Source organism: Atta colombica, unplaced genomic scaffold (genome assembly GCF_001594045.1).
Source record: "Atta colombica isolate Treedump-2 unplaced genomic scaffold, Acol1.0 scaffold275, whole genome shotgun sequence".
Classification (NCBI taxonomy): domain Eukaryota; kingdom Metazoa; phylum Arthropoda; class Insecta; order Hymenoptera; family Formicidae; genus Atta; species Atta colombica.
Window position 1 is genome coordinate 658,679 of NW_017259376.1, and position 21,478 is coordinate 680,156.

At 33.3% G+C, this 21,478-nt stretch overlaps 1 protein-coding gene across 5 annotated transcripts in view; it reads right to left on the reverse strand.

Moving 5' to 3' along the window:
* LOC108689747 overlaps positions 1-17,639 on the reverse strand; it is a 49,314-nt gene extending 31,675 nt beyond the window's left edge. For 2 of the 5 annotated variants that reach the window (XM_018196675.1, XM_018196676.1), the window contains exons 1-2: positions 17,251-17,637; positions 14,731-15,896 (exon numbers count right to left, since the gene is read on the reverse strand). In XM_018196675.1, coding sequence (XP_018052164.1) covers positions 14,731-15,695 — 965 coding nt within the window. In that variant the 5' untranslated portion in view covers positions 15,696-15,896; positions 17,251-17,637. Of the gene's footprint in view, positions 1-14,730; positions 15,897-16,773; positions 17,143-17,250 lie in introns of those variants that run through there. The other 3 variants (XM_018196671.1, XM_018196674.1, XM_018196672.1) reach the window with 3 other exon arrangements.
* Between the last annotated feature and the right edge of the window lie 3,839 nt (positions 17,640-21,478).

A 21,478-nucleotide genomic window follows, 5' to 3' on the forward strand; every position in this document is an offset into this window, starting at 1 on the left:
ATTTTGCAGCATGACAATGCTCGACCCCATGTTGCGAAAGTGGTCAAGACATACTTGGAAACGTTGAAATGGGAAGTCCTACCCCACCCGCCGTATTCTCCAGACGTTGCTCCCTCTGACTATCACTTGTTTCGATCAATGGCACACGGCCTGGCTGACCAGCATTTCCGGTCTTATGAAGAAGTAAAAAATTGGATCGATTCGTGGATAGCTTCAAAAGATGACCAGTTTTTTCGACGCGGGATTCGTACGCTACCCGAAAGATGGGAGAAAGTAGTGGCCAGCGATGGACAATACTTTGAATGTATAACCAGTTTTTTACAATAAAGCCTCGAATTTCGGAAAAAAAACGGCGGAAGCAAAATTGTACACCTAATAAAAATTTGACTTTTTATCTCATATTTAATTCGATAATGTCTTGTAATAACAAAAATTATATGGAGTTTAATAATTCAGGAGATATATCGAAGAACGACCTTCTGAATCTATTTCGATAGCATTAAAATCTCTCGTCACCAAAGTAACCCGCCGAATTAGGTTGATTTTCACAATTTGCATGGAATCCATAAATCGCAAATCGTTCTATTGTCATCGGTTATAGTATCTATAATCTATAATATTTTTCGCGGCACAAAAAAAGAAAAACAAAAATTTGATTATATAAAAAGCTATCGACAATCAATATACCGGATAATCACGACAACATAGAATCTGTTTCATTAAGCAAATTATTAATTTCATGAAATTGATGATTTTTTAATTGGATAACGTTCCAGTTTTTATCTGCATTTTCTTCTCTTTATGCTATTTATTTATTTTTTTTTACTTTTAAAGCAAATTAACGTAATAAATGGCGTTATATTGGCGAATTCTTTATTACGACTTACACAAAAAATAAAATTACGACCTGTTTAAATTCTATTAACAAAGAGTTATGTACAAATGTCAAATAAAAATGGTTTAGATATTTTTAATTAAAAGAAATTATAAAATTAGATCACAGTATGTAGATTATGTAACTAAAGAAAAAAATTGATCAATTATATTTTTTTCGTAGTTCATCTCGAAAAGATAAATAGCACAATAAATTGACCCTCCCCCTTCAAACGAGTTTACTGTATCCGTTATTATCTTAAGATATTGATTAATTCTTGATTGACCAACAAATTATTGGTGCTATTACTTTCTCGTATGGTCAATCAAGAAATCGATCATAAATGAAATGTCCGTGCGGAACTAATTATGATAGGCATAAAACGAGGAAGTCTTAAGAACGGAAACTTAAAAGGGGTGTCTCTAAATTTCATCAATTTTTTACTTTTAATTTATTACTCAAACTATTTTATTAAAAATAATAATTTTAATTAATATTAGTTATAACAAAAATTTTATCATTTTTATCGTTTAAATCACAATAAAAAAAAATTAAACAATTATTCTTAAAAAGTATCCACTTAATTATAATATAGCTCTAAAAATTGAGATTGTTTATCGATTAGCGAATATATGTCTAACGTGCAATTAACGTGTGTTCAAATTTTATGTTTCCAAAAACATTGCACTGATATTACAGTTTTTCTCGTGCAACTTCGAGTAGAGAACGATTTAGAGAAGTCTTCGTGGAGGCTCCGTCAAGAGTGTTTTTGCGACTCATTGTTAGCCTTCTTCCTCTCCTCTCTTCCTACTCTTAGTCGCTCGCGTGGGTCTCCTGATCGAGAATCGAGAACGAAGAAAAATCGTCGAAAGAAGCGAAGAAGAGAGCAGCCTGAACAGCAGAAAAGACCTGCTTGGCAGTTCACTTAAACAAGGACAGACTGATTCCGGCACTTCTATCCTCTCGCCTTTTCTCGCACGTAAACTTCTCTCCTTCGTTCGCGTGGGTCTCGACATGAGCTTCTGCAGTTTCTGTAAAGTTTTTTCAAAGAGTACTTCAATCGGAATATTTCTCTCGGACATTAATCCGTATTATGCTCATGAATTATTTATTCATAAGTGCTCCAAGAATCTTTTTCAAGAAAAATTATTCTTCCTTCGAGAAACAGAAGTTGATTTAAAAGAATTGGATTAATATTATTGCAATTTATAAAGAAAAAAAACATACTTTTCTAGCATATATTTTACTGATCATCGAAATCTCATGGTTTAATCTTGTAACATATCGATTTCAAGCATCTAAGATGACCATGAGCCTAGATAAGACCCGAAGCTTTCCTCGTATCTATAGACATCCGAATGGTACCCGAAACGTTATCCGAATAATTTGAGTCATTTGCTTGCTGGGAATACCAGTGGACCAAATCAGCGCCGTTAGAGTTCCTTCGGATACCTGGTTCCGCAAATATCCAGAGGCCTGCGCCTTGTTCCCGTCATCACTCCTCACGGCCTTTCCTGCTGTGGGGTATGCAGTCAGAGAGAAACAGAAAGGGAGAGAGAGAGAGAGAGAGAGAGAGAGAGAAGACAGCTTTCTCTCTCTCTCTCTCTCTCTCTCGCTCGCTCTTATTTGCTTCTCTCTCATAGCCGACACCCCGGACACTCTCCTTCCGTGGCTGCTTTCGGCTCGACTCGGCTCGCCGCCGCTGCCACCGTCGCTACCGCCACCGCCGCGGTGCACAGCTGGCGCAGGAGAGAATCGGCGTCGTCGGCTCTGTGGCCACCAGACGCGCGCCTGGAGAACGACGAAGGATGATGCGCAGCTGCGGATGAGGACAAAGTGGGGAAGGTCGAAGAAGAGTTTCAGCCTCCGCGGAAAACAGAGGAGAAGTGATATTCTTGCACAGCAGGGGCAAGCAGACAGGCAGGCAGGCAGATAAACAAGGCATTGCCTCAATCTCAAGGAATTTTTTCCCTAATGCGCATCATTTTCTTCGTATAACTTTCATACATAAAACAAATATTTCACCTTTATTCATTATATAAATTATTATTCGAGCAAACTCCAACGATTAGCGAAGCAAAACACAATTACAAACAGATGAGTCAGACTTAATAATTTAAATTGAAATTAATTTTATTTAATCTGTACCAAACTATCTTTGCAAGTAATCAAGAAGAGGACATAGACATCTAATGTCTCTACGTCTCATATTTTTCAATAAATTGCAAGATTATAAATTTAATTTTTTTTGCAAATGCGAGTTTATTGAGACAAGAAAAAAATAGTATCTCAAATATTCACGTTTGTTGACGCCCGGGTAGCAACGAGAAAGGCGAAGCAGAGAGATGAGACATGCTCTCTCGTCGAGGGGGAATAAAGGATCGACCGTGGGTCGAAGCGTCGACCAACGCAATGCATCCTCCTCTCATCCTTTCTACGATGCTCGCATGATAGTTTCATATGTTAAGATGATTAACTATACTATATATAACGATTATGCAGAAATTATAATATTTCGCGCTACGCATCTACAGTTCTGTCGATATGTATTTAACTTGAATGCGCGCGTGGTGTCGTATTTTTATCACATAATCGAGAAATTATTCTTGTAGTTAATGTCGTATTTATTTCGATAACAGTTCGTGCACTTGCAGTGAAAATATGCGATCTGCATCATTGCACCATATGAATAAGTTTTACAAGAACAATTATTTGACTAGCATTCTTTTTTTTTCGTTTTACGAGCGCAAAATGCATTTTGTGAAAAGTATCATTATTTCTTTTAAGAAATAAAATTAATGTGATCAACTTTTTCTTTTTCAACCTTTTTTCCGACCTTTTTTTTCCGCTTTCTTTTTGTATAAGATTTATTGCCCTAAAAATTGGAAAAAAGATGAAAGAGAAATTGTAAAGAAACAGGAGGAAACAAAATATCTGTTGATATTCATTTTATAATAAATAACAGTATTGAATCGGTAATACACACCTTCTGTCGGAATTTAGTTTTTATCTTATTATTCTAAATTTCCTGATTTTCTGATTTTTTTTTCAAAGTTCTTTTCTTTTTTTTCTTTCTTTAGTATAGAGATATAAAAAAAAAGAAACTGAAAGAAAAGAAAAAGAAAACTCAGGAAATTTAGAAAATAAAATGAAAATCGAACTCTAACAGTATATTATACACATACAAATGTCATCTATATATCCACTACCACACCAATATTTTATGCACACATATACATAAAACCATATAGTACAGAATTAAATGCCTAAGTATAATTCTATAAACTAGATGTTCGTTCTTCGTGTCTAGTAGTCTGTAGCGACCAATTTCGTAAGTATAGGTTGCTTTTATATCAAGCAAATATTGTCACGACTTAATAGCACTAGATGTCATACTGGACTAAAAAATGATAAAGATCCCAATTTCAAAAATTTTTGTCATTCTCGGCATAAATTTTATGCTTCAGACTTGGATTAATGCATACACTTCAATTCTGAAGGATTTTCAAATCTGTAAAAGTAATATATATGATATTTTGACAAAATTCTGATCTTTGACAAAATTATTGCGTTTAATCGGTAAAATAGACGATTTTAGGATCCCCTTAAAAGAATAAAAAAGGATCAATATGAATCAATAAAAAAAAAAGGCCAATTAATGAAATAAAAGAATTAAAAATAAATAAATTAAAAATTGTCGCACAGAATTTAAGATATCGAAGAGATAAATGGAAAGATAAAGCTCTCTTTTCACAAATACAAAATTAAAGTTTTCGTCTTAAAAATATTTTTAAAAATACTACAAAAATTTTATTTATGTCACTTTCTATTTATTTTTAATGCAATTAATAAAACATTATAATATTTCTATTTTTGTTTTTATTTAATGCTCCTTTTTGGCTTTATAGTTAGACAAATTTTTTAAAAAGTAACTTAAGGGAAAAGTTAGAGAATTTTTTTTGTTTTGGTAACAACATTGTAAAAAAGTTTCTATTCATTATGTATAATTTAAAAACAACTTTTTTTTCCGTCTTAATTAGCTGGCGTGTTAATGCTTATACAATTACAATTTACGCAGATATATCCATGTATTTTTTCTAACATATACTCGTATATACTCGTAACATGTTATTAACATGCAAATACTTATATTACCAACAATTTGCAAATGAATAACTTCATTTTATCTTACACAGTAACTTGCATTTGTAAAAACATACATTTAAGAGCATTAAATAAATTATATTTTATTTTTTCTCTCTTTTTCTGTAAAAAATTTTCCATTTTTAAAAAGTTCTGTCTCTTGATAGCTTTATTTTCAAAGGTTTACAAATAGCAGAATAGCTAAATATTTTTATTTATTCAAAGAAACTATGTTTTATTTGAATCTTTTTCTCAATGAATAGTAAAAGAATCCTAATTATAAGAAGATTTTTCGTTAAATATTGATTGTCACCAATTTTGCGAGTCAAAATATATATGAACTATTCGGTTAATAAGTATAATATTTATAAATAATAAAAAATGACAAAATAAACCTGACATGCATTTGTAAATCTAAAAAATCTGAAAATTATTTAAATAATATAGAAAACAAAGAAAGACTTTTTAAAATGTTCTAAAGACAACGTTTTTAAATATTTATAATTGTATAATCTATTTCAAGAATTAAATAATTATTAAAATCATAATTTAAATTCAAGATGTTTTTTTATATAATAATTTAATATGCTTCATCTTACACAAAGAGAAAAAAATTAAACCAATTTAATATAAATATAGCATTTGCTCTCTATATATCAGATAATTAATGTAAAAACGGACTGAACACAAAAAAAATTTCTTTTCTAAGAAAATTGTCTTTTCATCAGAGATGATTCACAAACGTGATAGATAAGACAATAAAACATAATTTCAAATAAAAACACTTGTAAATCAAGTAATAAATTTAAAAAATATTTAGAAAAAATTTACCCTTCTCTTCCAAAAAACTAAAATATTTTTTGCTTCCCTAATATGGGTTTGCATTCGTAGACCTCTTCCATAAAGGTTCCAATGCTTTTTCGAAGGCTTTATTGGGCCGCTCATTACGAACAGAAGGATGATATCTTTGGTACACACGGATGCGTTAGGTGGTTCACCCCTTTCTCTCTCTTTCTCTCTCTCTCTTTATCTTTCTTTCTCTTGAGAGACAAGTATACCACTCACGTGGTTCCTCTGCTCCTATCTCCCTTTCTCTTTTCGCCTGCTCTTCCTCTCATCGTCATTGGCGAAAGAGCACGAAAGAGAGAAATAGATGAAGAGAGACGAACCGCGCGGTTAAGAGAGGAGAGGGGAGACACCCTTCTTGAGGTGGGGTCTCGGCTACCCCGCTGCTACCGCTTCGCCGGGATCAATACCCACCACCCCGACCAAAGTCCAAGCCACCCTCTCCCTTTGCCTGCGCGCCCACTCTGTCTGTCTGCCTCGCGCCCAAACCTGCCAAGTCGCGCGCTCGAGTCTCCAAAGAAGATTTCTACAAGCGCCGATCTCTTCAGGCTTGCGCTTCTGCGATCTGGTCAATATATCTGTAAGGATCGCTCATTCACGATTCAGGTCAAATAAGTCAATTCGTTCAGTCCTTTTAAACTGGTTTCGAATTAAACATTTTCCGCCTACGTCGCGTCGCCGACACGACGCGGCATTGACGTTAACCTCGACCTGTTGCTCATATGATGGAAAAAAATCCACTTATTGTTAGCGACTTAGGTTTAGTCGAACGATAGTGAGAATACATTCTTTTTGTAAGTTGTTCGTACATCAACCAATATGTGTGCTCTCGAAAGCCTTTCACTCCGGATTATTTACACGGCGATACGGGATAGAACACGTAATGATCTCTAAGATCCTTAATATTGGCGACAAATAAGGACTCATGCTATAGTTTTACTTTGTATTACTGTATCACAATAAAATGTGCACTATATACACACACACACAGAAAAAATATCATTCTATTACTAAGAAAAGTGATTGCTCACTTTATTTTCTTTTTTGTAAGTAACGATTTAAGAGCGCGTTCACACCTTGATGGAAAAACAGAAAGCGAAAAAGCAGCAGCCAATCAGAACTTACGCTGGTAGTCAATAATTTCGGCTTTTTGTGCTACTTACTACTAGTTACTACGAGTTCTGATTGGCCACTGCTTTTCCGCTTTCTGCTTTTCCGTCAATGTATAAACGCGCTTTTCCGTCAAGGTGTGAACGCCCTAATGGTTATCTTTAACAAAGAAGATTTTCTTAATTATAATTTTAAAATACATTTATTATAAATTTTAGAAAAACTCATTATTGCATTGAAAGAAAAGATTGGTTGCTGCAGCAAATTAAATACTAAATATGGCATAGCATTTTAAAATTAGCTGTAGCAGCCAATTTTTGGTAGCGTTAGCCAATCAAAATCTTGTCCTAACATTGCGGATAGGTTAACGCAACCAAAAATTGGCTACTGCAGCCAATTTTAAAATGTTATGCCATATTTATCATCTAATTTGCTGCAGCAATCAATCTTTTCTTTCAGTGTGTATGAAAAACAAGAATTTATCTTCTTTTAAAAAATATTATAAAATTGATCTTATGAAAAAATGACTTTATGTTATAAGCAAATAGAATTTACTTCAATTTAATAATATTGATTTGTTTTAATTTATTAATATATTAAAATATTAAACTTACTAAGATGCAAAATAAATCTGACGCTTATGATGAACTTATAATAGATTTGCGAATATGAAAACTTTTAAAATATTTTTAACAACAAGTAATTATTGCTTTCGTTGTACAGTATGCATTTTTCTGTGTGTAAGCTCAATCATAATCTCTAATCATATAATTAATAAAATAAATAAATATTCGACACCAATTTTTTTATTTCTGTTAGGGCACAAAATTAAAATTTAATTTAAATTGTAATTTATATTAATATTTATTAATATTTGTATCATTTAAAATGCATAATGAATGGAGATTCAAAATTGCGATTTAAATGCATGGAGAAGAAACGAAATGTAATATTATGATAAAATACCAATTATGCTGCATTTACGGCATATCCATCGGCATTGAATGAATTTACGATCTTCTCTCTCTCTCTCTCTCTCTCTCTCTCTCTCTCTCTCTCTCGATTCCTATAATAAAACACCATTCGAAAAATCCGCGAACACTCTACTGGATTCCTAATGAAATCTATTTAGAATGAGCATCATAAAGAAGAGGATCTGGTTTCACATTCGGGTTTGACGAGTAACAGACGAGGCTGTACCTTTCTGTTTCGTGAACGCATGAAATGCAGTAGTGAATGCATTAAATATATCAAGTTCTAATACAGGAAATTGTGCAAACAATATTGATATAAATCCTTCAATTTGAGGAACATTCGATTTCGTCACGATTCTGAACTTTCTAAAGTGCATTCGATTTTGTTGATAAAAGTCAAACAAAAAATTTTTAATAGAAGCAGAATATCGTAATATTCATTATTAACTTTCTTGGATAAACACAATGATTCTTCTTTTTAAGTTTTATCTCAAAGAAAGATATAAGATAATAAATTACAAAATTATACTTGTTAAGATATAAATAACACATGTTTAAACAATGTGTCACAGATAGCATTAATGATGTCGACACAACACTGGGTGCGTCGATAAACGAAGAACTCAAAAATCTCGAAATAGCATTTTATGCGTTCGCCATGATCTCGGTTTGCTTCGGGAAACCTGCTCTATCCAGCTCTCGTTATAGGCGGCTGCGGCGGCGCAAGAGGGGTTAGAGTCCGTTCGGAGGGCGACGAAATTGCGAAGGGGATTGCCGGAGGGGGCGAGCAAGAGTGAGATAGAAGAGAGACTAGAGGGTGGGTTGATACGAGGGTGGCGACGATGCTGGTCGTGACGGTGGGTGATGGTGTTGGTGATAGTGGTGGTGATAGTGGTGGTGATGGTGATGGTGGCTTTGGCAGTACGCGATGGACGGTTACCGGCCGCTGGGCCTCTGGATCATACACGCCGAATGACGTCACTCTCCGGCGTTACCAGGATACCAGAGTTCGAAAGGCGAAGAAGACGCTCCATTGCCGCACAGCGGGCTTCGGGCTTTCTCCGCGCGATTAATCGTGATTGGAACTTACGACGTTTTTCGTAACTTGATAATACAAAGAATCCTAAATCAAATAAATGCTTAAAATCTGACAAAAGTCAAAACAGAGAAATTCTTGTATCACAGCCTAGCGTCTGATTTTCTGAGAATCAATTTCTTGATTTTAATATAGCCGATAGGATCTATTTTGTTGAAATCGATCAATAATGTTATAAAATAAGCGAAAATAAAATTAGAATTTTTAATAATGTATAAGATTGTACGAAATAATAATTAATTGGTTTTGTATCTATCTTCTCTTAGAGAATTTTTGAAGTCTATAGCTCCAAATTGGTCCAATATTGGAAACATTACAAATAGATATGATAGAATCTTAATAGAAACAAGAAGGAAAATTGAAAACTTTTCATTTCACCTATTTTCCATTTTCGATTCTTACAGATAAATTCAATTTACAAAAAGCAAGACAGATATTCTATTTCATACTTTAAAATTATATATTATTTCTTTCAATATTGCATATAGGTAATATTTTTACACTTAAAAGTAAAATTTCTATTTCGAAAAATCCAATAGAATATTCTACTTATAAATTTTGTAACAATAAAAATGAAATAAAGATGTCAAATTCGACACTAAGATTCCTAGTAATTTAAATAATACTAAAGAATGCCTACTAATTCAAACAATAAATATAACAATAAAAAAAATAGTCGTTAGAAGTCGGCATGGTAAATGGAGCGCTTTTTTCTCTTATATCTATGCGTTTAATTTAAATATTGAGAAAAGTAAAAATAAACTTTATTCAACAAATACTTTATCATATCTTTCAAATCTTCACGCAGACAATATTTCGTAAATAATGATAACATTCGGAAAAATAGGTCCAATTTTTTAAATTTATTTTATGCAGAGAATCGATTTTTGATTAGTTTTATACAAAGCGAGTCTGTAGACAGACTACCACAGTTGAAAAATGTAAGGTCAAATGACCTTGAAGGTGATAGAAACACTTTTCTCATAGCAGGAGAAAAGAGTCCGAAGCAGAAATCTATCTCCCCGAATTCCGCCATAGTGGTACCATTACGCACACCCTTCTGAACGTCTACATATAAAGAGAAGCATACGGTTGTGCGTGCGTTCATATGAAAGGGGGACGCACGCTATACGAAAACACATAGTCATCATTCCCATCACCAACATGTGACTGTGGTTCCTTGCCGAGGAACTTGTGAACAAAGACTTTTCCTTTTTCTTCAAGGTCTTTAGATGGTCGACCGCCTGCCGCAAGTTCTGTCAAATATGGATTTAAACACGAGAAACTCAACCTAAGTAAGAACAATGTTGAGTCGTTGGATTCGTTGTGGATTCTAGTCTTTTCTTTTGTATTATAATGTTCAGGCAAAACATTTTTTTAACATAATAAATAGAAGAGAATCAAGAAAAGAAATATCAGCAATTTTATTGTTGCCTATGTAATATTTATATCAATATTAATAAAAAATATTAATTTTTTAGCCTTTACTTTCAACGCTTTGCGTTATGTCATATCTGAAGTGCAAGTTTTAGATGGTATAATTTTAATAGCTTTAAATGATTATAATATAAAAACTATTATAGCCTCGATATTTTGGTATTAGAATTTAATCTCAAAATAATAACTTCGAGAATCTGCCATTGGCACGTGATGTGTTAGATCTGAAACATCCTGTATATGTACACTTTTAATCTAAGATCTCTTAAGAAAATCCTAAAGTAAAGCCTGAACTCCGACGAAGTCACCAGAGATCATCGTTTTTCCAACGAATCGACATATTTTCATCTTCATATACTACCACGACACGAATATCTCACGCAAATATGATATACGCAGTCGCGCGTTCGTATCAATTTTCGTATAACAAATTCATAAAGCATCTAAGTCTAATTCTAAGAACTCGACGTTATTAATTCATTGCAAACTACGTGTCTGTGGAGATTACTATTTCATAAGTATACAAAACTTTCGTATCAAGCAAATGTTGTCACGACTTAACAGCTTGAGACGCCATGTTACACTAAGAAATGGTAAAAAATTTATCAATTTCAAAATTTTTCGTAATTCTCAGCATAAACTCCACCTCACAGACACATATTAATGCATATATTTTAATCCTGGAAAAGGATTTTGAAAGAGAAAAAAGTATTTGTTATACAAAAATTATCTGATTTAATCAGTAACGACTTTAGGATCCCCTTAAGCTCAAGTTAAGTTAATAAAATACTTTTCTCGCTAATGAAGCGTGTGATGTTGCTATTGAGAAACGTTCATGAGAAAATATTAAATATCGACGAATGCAGAAATAGAAAGACGTGCATAGAATAGGGCTGTGAAGTCGAAGGGCTGCGTAGATGGAGCCCTTCGAATCGGTACCGGAGTGGTTGGTCTCCGGTAAGCGGTGACTGCACATAACGACCCTAGCGGTACCGTTTCTATGGTACCGTTCGTGGGGATTAACGCCCCTCTTGCGTCGTCGCAGCAGCTCTACTTTCATCCGGCGGCGGCGGCTGGCTGTTGCTGTTGCTGCTGCTGCCTTTGCCGCCGCCGCCTGCAGGGTGAGACCAGCCTTGGCCTGGGACCATGGAAACTGGATAGCCTTCTCCGTGAAACACGCGCGCGCATATACATATTGGTCGATCGCGTATTATAATTATCTCAAGTCTCGGTTACGTGGTGGTACTCCGAGAGGCACTCGGAAAAACGCTTGTCGATCCATCGTTCAAAAAATAAATCGCGCATGGTGACTCTTCTAGAAACTACCTTGGATAACAGTACTCAGTTACCCATAAAGCTAATAAAATATCATCAATATAAAAATTTTATAAAACGTTTTTAATATGATAAGAAAGAGAAGCAAGAAGAAGATAGCAAGCATATTTAAAAAAACCAGTTTTCAGAAGAATGCGTTTTATATATAAATATAGAAACGCGCTTTAGATAAAATAGTTCTTTCTAAATAGCTTTATGAACCTTTCGAAATTCCAATCAGTGAATCACTGCGAAGTAGTAAAGCAAAATGTTTATAATAAAACGATAAAAGGCAAAAGTAAAATTTTATCAATAAATCATGGTGTTCTGAATTGTTGTCTTTTATATTGATATATAAGAAAATGAGTCTGTTAAATTAAATTGTAAGACAGTTCCTCGAACAGCTCAGTGCCAATTGGCATAATCATGAGTCAAGCATGTGTGATACACAATCGTAAAATAATATCGTAATGTTTTATCGCTTTTGTGCTATTGCTTTAGCAGATTCAAATTGTTTTGTAGAAATTTAAATTCAAAATCCGAATTCTTTGCATAAAACAAGAGATTTGACATATTAATCTGAATGTTAAACTGTGCGCCATTGATTACGAAATATTGCTTGCAAAAGAATTTGAACATTGAAAGACATGATAAAGTATTTGTTGAACAAAGGAGATTTTCTCAAACTTTCTAAAATAATGCATAAGTACTAAGAAAAAGAATTTATGGGTAGAGGATTCTGTTGAGTTTTCCCCGGAATAGAAATTACACAACTAAACTATAAAATACCTATATAAAAAAGATACAATATATAACATTTTAGAGCAAAAGTAGAATCTTACTTTTATAAAGATTATTAAAGATTATGCTTTTGTAAAGCATTAATAATTTATAGCTTTGAAAATAGACACTAATAAAAATCTAAAATTATTTTCAGTTTTTATTCTCATTCATTCTACCAAGTTTATGTTAGAAATGAATTTCTATTTATTATTGTGGATACATGTATGTAGTAACAAAAATGTGTAATTATAGAGGAGATCAGATAAATTTAATCCAGGAAGTTGTTTATTGCGTACGCACAAGCTTTTAACTCAGGTGCAATGCTATACATTTTTTGTCAATGTATCGATGTGTAAACGTAAAGATTGAGGTAATGTCTTGATAGCGATAACATCTTCATAGATGCAGTACTGCTCAACTGCAAGGTTATGCTTGGCGTCATCAACAGCATATTGTCGCTGTTTAACCTTCGTGTCATCGAAACATTGATACTGTGACTACGGTAACTGACAAAATTACTTATTTTCCCGTCTGTTCGAATGATATCTTCTGCAGGCACTAAGTGCATATTTTTTTAAGGAGAAAAACACATTTCACGATTTGTGTTCAAAAATAGATGTTCTCCAACGGACAACTCAACGGTACTAATAAAAAGTATTATATCCAGAAAGTTTCTTCGATTTAAAGAAATGTTTCTTTGCTACACGGTTGAAGAAAAAAATTTCTTTGATTTGAATATTATTTTCTGAAAGCAAATAAAAAAAACTTATTTGATTTAAAGAAATTATGTTCAAATCAAAGAAATTTTTTTTCAACCATATAGCAAAGAAATATTTCTTTGAATCGAAGAAAACCTTTCTCTAGGTGTATAAATTTATAGCAGAATTATCATTCCTTTGTTTCAAGAGAATTATTGTAATTTTCTTCTTAAACGTTTATTAATTACGATAATTAAAATAGTGGAAAACAAAAATACAAAGTGAACGATATCTTTTTAAAATATACATTATATTACTAAAATAGTAAAATAGTAAAAAAATAATATAATGAATGAAAGTTTTTCTTTGAAAGATAGATAAGTGAATTTTCCAAATTTATGATATAATTTCTGATATAATTAAATTTTTCAAATTATAACACAGTTTTAAATTTAAAACACACAATGGAAGATAAGAAAGAAACAATTCCATTAAAATAACGGACGTAACTAATTTTAAATACACTTGTACTTCCAAATAATCTCCAAAATTAAAAAAAAAAAATAATAATAATAAATTAATAAATCTTATTTGTTACGAAAAATATATAATTGAACTATAATTTCCTCTTAATGTGGTTTAGATGACAAATAAAAGACAAGAACGTGGAAAAAGATATTTGTGACAGAAATACGGAAAATGGATATACTACGCACATTATCTTGTAGATAAACGGAGATTGAAGGAGAGGACGCGTTGCAGAAATAGTCATCCTGTTATCGACACCACCGTTTGCTTATCGTTCCACGGTCAATATTTCGCTCCCTCCGGCTTCTTTTTTTCTACAACGTCTTCACCTCACCTCTCTTTCTCTACCCCGATTCTCGACGTAGTTAACGTGCGTTTGCGCGTCCGTTCGTAGGCTCGCCACTTATCCCGGCTTTATCAGCCGATAACGCCAATATCTCAGTCACCATCAAACAGCGATTACAAGGAAAAGGAGTATTATTCGCTATATTGCAAAAATATCTTATGTACAAAATTATAGCGCAACCGATTATTAACGTGTTCCCGATGGTGTCAAAATTGCGCGAATTCTCATAATGTTTCGAAACGAAAAAATTGACATCAAACATGAATTTAAAAAATCATTTGTAATCGAATTCTTCTGAAGTTTTAGGAATTTTATCGTACAAATAATATTAAGAAAATATATATGATATCTCTTTATGAAGTAGAGATTTTATTAAGAAACGCTTTTTTTACGAGAAAGGTTTAGAGAACGATTATTTAATTTTTATTTAGCTTGAAAAATAAGAAGGAATTGGAAGTACAATAATTATTAAAGATGATATGTTTTAGTCGAGAAATATTTTGTTACCTTCTACTCTTTTATTCTTGGTTTTTGGTTAACGCGATTAGTAATCAGTAATTAATTAAACATATGCTACTCACCACTTAATACTCTTCTTTATAATGTTGTTAACTACTATCTTCAACGATTTTTTGGGTGATATGAAAGGTGGAGTGACAGTAGTCATCTTTCGTTTCTCTGCCTCGTTCGTCGTGTTTTCTTCATATATCTTAAATTTACTTTTTTCGACAATAGTACCCTCCTTGTTGGCGTTTACCACCGAGTTTTTGACCCATTCTACTATGTGATCCGCGCGATCAGTCGATAATGCAGAATCGCTAGCAAGCTGTTCTTCAATAAGTTCGCCAAACGCGGTCGGAGAATGAACAATTCCGATGTTTGATTTCTCTTCCGTTTTGTTCGAAGACTCTCTCGAATCATTTTTGTCCTCTGCGGTCGGGAAAACAGTACATTCCTTTGCACTGTCAGTCGTATCATCTTTCGAAACGTCATCTTCCTTCCTTACCGTTTGTTGATCTTTTTCATTATTCTCTTCGTCATTGTTTTCCGTAATATCATTAGAACATCGGAGTATCTCCATCGCCAAATCTCCATGAACAACTTTTATGATCTCATTTAAGCTACTCTGTAGAGTGGTAGCAAAAATGGTGTCATCTATCTTTGCTTCTGCAGAACTAGATTCATTGAAACTGCTATCTTTGGTCTCAGATTTGTTAGTCTCGGAAGGTTTAATCTCAGATTCAATAATCCCGGATTCAATAGTCCCAGATTCAATCTTCTTGGGATTAGTTTTCTCCTTCAAATCTCCATTGCAATCAGTTTTAGAAGTATTTTGTTGCTGTTCGGAATTATGTAAATCCGTATCTTCGATTTTCTCTTTTTCAGCAGTAATGTCTGAAGATTCTTTAGAAGTAGATGGTTCGTCGATATTTATTTGTTCATGATTTTCCTTATCGAAGGAAACTATTCTGTCGTCTGCTATAGAAATTTCTGACATGTTGCTTTCCACTGATTTATTAATATTTTCCTCTATATTTTCTGCCATTGTTATTAAATACTTTCAAAAATCAATTTCTCTCAGAATCCAACATTTTAATTTCAATGCTGAATGGTGATCTTTTAGTATTTTAGAAGATACATTATTACCATCTGAGTCTTCTTGGCCATCTCTCTCTCTCTCTCTCTCTTTTGCGTGAAAATATCCTCTTATATTCTTCACAATTTCCTCTTCCTTTTTGATTTGTTCCTAGAATAATAAAACAAAATAAATATTTTAAAATTATTATTTACAAAATAATTTACATACTTAAAATGAGATTATAATTTTATTTTTAATTACCACATATATTATAGTCAACATAATTTTAATGTATATATATATTAGTATTATAAAAATATTACACAATATCGCTCATTTACCATAACATAAAAATTATTATTTTTTAATTCCTTATAAAAAAGAAACACAAACATGAAAAAAAAAGAAAAAACATTTTAAAGATACATACTTTTATTCTTCGACAATTATTCAGTTCTTAGATAAAAGTTGCATGTCAAAATTAATTACAAAATTTTAATGATTCAAAATATCAAACTTATTTTTGAAAAACGAAAATTTTTTTTTTATTGTCCTTGTAATAAATAAGCAATATATCTCTCAGTAATAATTCCGAGGATAATTCTCGTCGACAAGAAGAATTCCTACATCATCGAGCAAGTTGTGAGGTTAGGAAGCGCCGTGTATTATGCAAGACACAATTTACCGCTTAATTTCATGTAAATGCAAATGTTACTTCTCATTTTCGCATGAAGTTAGCCGTATATGGATTCTCTGCCTTTCCCCCCAGCCCCGCCTCCGTACAATTGCGAACAATTGCGAATGCAATAATCGCGCAACGACATTCCAACATTCAACAACTACGCACGACCCTTTAATGAGCATCCATAACATATTTTAATAGACTATTGTAAAGAATTCTTGCGTGAATTCTATCGAAATCCTCAAATACATATGTTTCCGTACAAATGATATCTTAGACAGATTGTCATCATTTCCGCGATGAAGAATAGCTTTCTTTTGTTATGTATTTACTCAAAAATACATGGAAATTCCAAGGACTTACACTTGTAAGGCTGCCGATGAATTATATGTACATTCTTTTGTCACTTTTTTTACGGGTTAAGGACAGTTAAGAATCGTTGGAGTCGAACTCTAATGTGACTTTTTTTCTACCTGAAATCTATAGAAAGAGTCTTAAGAGTCTTAAGAATTAATCTCCCACAGAGCTTGTCCCATCGCGATATTGAGACACTGATCTGACTTGATTCTCCTTTCTCAAATCGGAGTCTCACTTTGCGGTGTCGAGATCGATCCGTCGATTTTGGATTAATGTCGCGACACGCTACGGACGTTTATTCATCTCGCCGACTGAATTAACATATCGCAATCGCAGCTATCTGAGCTATCGCGGAGCAGATGCGCGCGCGAACGCCTAACCTCCGCGGTAACCGGCATTGACGGAACTCGCGGGACTCGAAATGCATTGCTGCGTGAAGACGCGAGGGGGGGGGAAGTTGCGGCAAGATAAGATCCTACGTACCTCGCACTACTGCTCTGTAGAGAAGAAGTTGGTTCCTCAGAACTGCGGAAGGAACTTGTGCGCGACGTATCAGCAGCTGACGTCGGCCGACTGCGTCCCCGCGTCCGTGGGAAACGGACGATGACGACAGCTCGGAAATGGCAGCGGAGCACAGCGGAACGAGCGAAACTATCGTCGGACTGTTCGCGACGGAACGATGTCGCGGTCGGATGGTCGGACGTCGGACGTGGCGAGAGGGAGAAAGAGAGAGAGAGAGAGAGAAATTAAAGAGCGAGCGCGATTTCAACACGAAAAAAGATCCTGGAGAAACGCAAGAGCACGTAGAAACATAAATCCGCGTACCGGCGAGGCTGGTGACCTTACTGAACTCTATCCAATCTAGAACCGCGCGGCGCTCACTGGCGCTTGCGAAACGTCACCCGAGAGAGACAACTTCAAGCGGTTATCGTTCTTTCTCTTTCTCGCGCAGTACAGTCCTTTAAGAAAGTTTACATCGCGTTTGGTGAAATATGCTCGGGATCGCGAAAATTGATTAAACTTTGACAGGGATTGTACAAAGCTTTCAATGCGCATGCTGTTCTTCCCCCCCCCCTCCTCCCCCTCTCTCTCTCTCTCTCTTTTTCTCTGCTGATTTTTCTGTTTGAAAATAATACATGTACATTCCAGCATGAATAGAATTCATTGACTTATCAACTGCTGCTAACTGGAGCGAAATTGATCTTGTTATTTGAAATTTACGCAAATTCTACAACAGTTGGAATGAGATTGTTTTGATCATTTTGAAAACTCGGATAGAATTTTCATCTTTATATTAATTAATATTTTTAATGTTTAATGTTTAATATTTTTTTATATTTAAATTTTAGATTTTTAAAATTCAGATATATACTCAACGAAATTCCAGAGGAACAATCGATATATTTTTTATTCGATTTCCAATCTCAATTTATTCTGAAGTGTTTTTATCAAGAATTCCTTCGAATTGAGTATAAGTATTCTTGAACTGAATTTAATATTAATATGTAAGATCACAAGAATATAATAATGAGATCTGAAACTTTTACAGAAATCTAATTATTGATCAATTTAACAGTAATAGATGGTAATTATAATTATTATTTACATATTAAATATTAAAAGCACTATTGCCCAATACTTTTAGTACTTTTAAAAAGTAATTAATTACTGTCTTGCAATGTAATAAATTGATATTAAATTTCTGTAAGGGAAGAAGAGACTTACCGAAAATGGAACAGCAACAGCGTTCATTTTCTATAAAATCCGATACTTTAACGAAGTATAATTTATTGAATGAAATTGATGAAAATGACTGTATAGTTAAATTTATTTTTCCACAGAGTTTAGTTACCACTTATGTATAAATGATTTTCGTTGTATCGCGATAATTATTTATAGATTTGAATTACAATTCATTTTGTGAAATATTTCATAAAATATCCGCATTCGATGTCTCGTTTTCGCAGCACGTTTCATTGATTCACCGACATAACGACTATCTTATTGTCATAGTAGTTTTCCATTCGAATTCGAACCCGGTTCCGATTCCGAGGAAATTCTGGCAAAAATAAAAATCGGAATGTAAGTCGAATGTAAGAAGAGAATGACAAAAACGTAAAAGAAGTTTCTAAGAGACGAAAATAGAAACAACGAAATGTAAAAGAGTTGTTTATGCTTCTTTTACATTTCGTTATCTCTATTTTCGCCTCCTAGAAGTTTCATTTATATTTCTTTTACTTTTCGTATATTCTCGATTTACGGTTTGATTTTTATTGTTGTCAGGAAAATCATCAATGCATGGAATCGCGTATAGTGTGAAATTCTTTACTGCTGTGAATTTATGCAAATTTATATGAATCTCGCTACTATACGTATAATAATGTTTATTTTCGAGATCGATGAAACTGTCATGTAACATAAATTCACACGAGTTTATATAAAATATCGTCTGTTCCATTTCGCGTTTAAAATCGTCAATTCGACACTAATATAACGAAACAATACTGTTTTTATGAACTTTTGTTGCATATATTTCATAAATTTGCAGATAAACCGAAATTTGCTTAGGTAGAACATAAAATTATAATAATATCGAAATTATATCAAGTAAAAATAATTTTATTTTGCACTTCAATAGAAAGATTTATTTATTATTTTAGAAAAAAATCACAATGACATCAGTTATACTTATCTTATAGAAATTTAATATTAGTACTAGTCAATTAATCATTTACTTTGAGTATTACAAGTACATCTATAATACTTTTAATACTCAAAATAAATGATTAATTAACTAATCTAGTTTTAGTTAGTTTTATTAAATTTCTATTAATTTTTATTTTATTATAATTTTGTGTTCTATCTAGGTGAAATCGAATATAAAACTTTAATAGAATTATGATAAAATCGAGATTTTCTTACAGAACTGGATTTGAAAAAAACATTCAGATATCCATGTTTTGAATTAAAAGAATAATTGGAGATATAATAATTGGAGACATCGAACACATATTTGCGATTATCAGTAAAAATGATAAAAAATAGCGATAAATTAAGGTAAATGGCAGCGATAATCAGTCTAATTATCGTCGTTTCTGATTAGTATAGTAATACTCAGCAAAGGATGCGTTTGCAAAAAATCGATTTGGAAAAATCTCGGGATGAGGAGAGACAACGCTCGAGATAATTTTATAGGAGAAACACAACATTGCGGTATTCTCGTATATTTACAGATTATTCGTAATTCATAATCAATAGTAATTATATATCTATATATATAATATGTATATATCAACAAAATAATATTTTAGTCATCATTTTTACGTCGCTAATAAAATCTAAAGGCTAAACAGTCACAGGGTCTCGATCATCTAAAGTTGGTGATGTCTGCCTAGCCACGTTCGCTCTCTACCTAACAATAAATAAACAAACAAATACAAAATTTATACATTCCGCGCGCATTACCGCGCTAGTAAGGGTAATAATGATTAATATCGTATGCCACAGTCGCAGTTAACGAGATGATCTCATGATCCTTTCATACATGCTCTATAAATCAAGAATTAATTATATACGTCGCAGATTATAATATGTCATTAGCACCTGGATATGGAAAAATTAATGAAAATTGATCAGAATGTCTAAAAAGAATTTTTTCCCGGAACTGACATTCACGTAATCCTTAAATTCTCATCAATTTTCCAAGCGCTAAAAGCCTAAGACAATTGAAAGCAACAGGAACAGGGAATAACAAATTGCAATCTATCAGAAACTGTATACTTTCATATATACACGATTTTTGATAACTGTTAGTTATTTCCTGTATCTTATATTGCTTGTGTTTTTCAATTGTATTTCAGATTTAAAAGATATTATTTTTGCTAAAATTGTTAAGAACGCTCGAAGAAAGATGAAGAAGAAACATTGTTTTTATATATTATAACACATAAAAATCTTTCGCGCTGCCATACGTCGGTTATATAATCGAGTTAATATAATCGGATTTTATATTAAGTCACCTTGACCCCAGGCTTCCGCAATTAAAACTTCCATTCTAATTGGGAACGAGGTAAGGGAGTAACTGCAGCCAACTACGTCGCGTTCCAAGCAATTTTTTTTTACTACCACCAAGTCTTATTCTCGCTGATAGTCCTCTGCATGGCAGCGCGATATCGCCTTACTGATGGCGAAACGGGGACAGAACAGTCGTTGTCTTTGCTTTTAACCGCGGTAATATACCAGTCTGTTGTCGTCGACCGGTTGTAGGTGTGTTAAAATTGCGGCTTCTTAACGGGGTCACGCCGCGGACGCACTAATAACCATGTGCATTTCCGTTAGAATTAGAACGACTGATGCACCGCTGGATGATCGCCTTGCGTTATCTGCGACCGTAGTAAATTGGACACAAAATTGCATCGTTTCTCCACCTCGCACAAACGGCTGCTGTTAACAATATTTCAGCTCCGATTAAACCATGATTAATACGTCTCTTTCTCTACATCGCAGCCGCGATTGTCGGCTTTATAAATGTACAAAGGAAGGTTTCTCTCTCTCTCTCTCTCTCTCTCTCTCTCTCTCTCTCTCTCTCTTTCTTTATGTATTTGTGTGTATGTGTTTGTAAGAACGCGCGCGTATGTAGTTAGTTAATTTAATCATCGATGCTTATATATTATATTTACTGGCTCGTATAATTAAATAGTTGACAATTCTC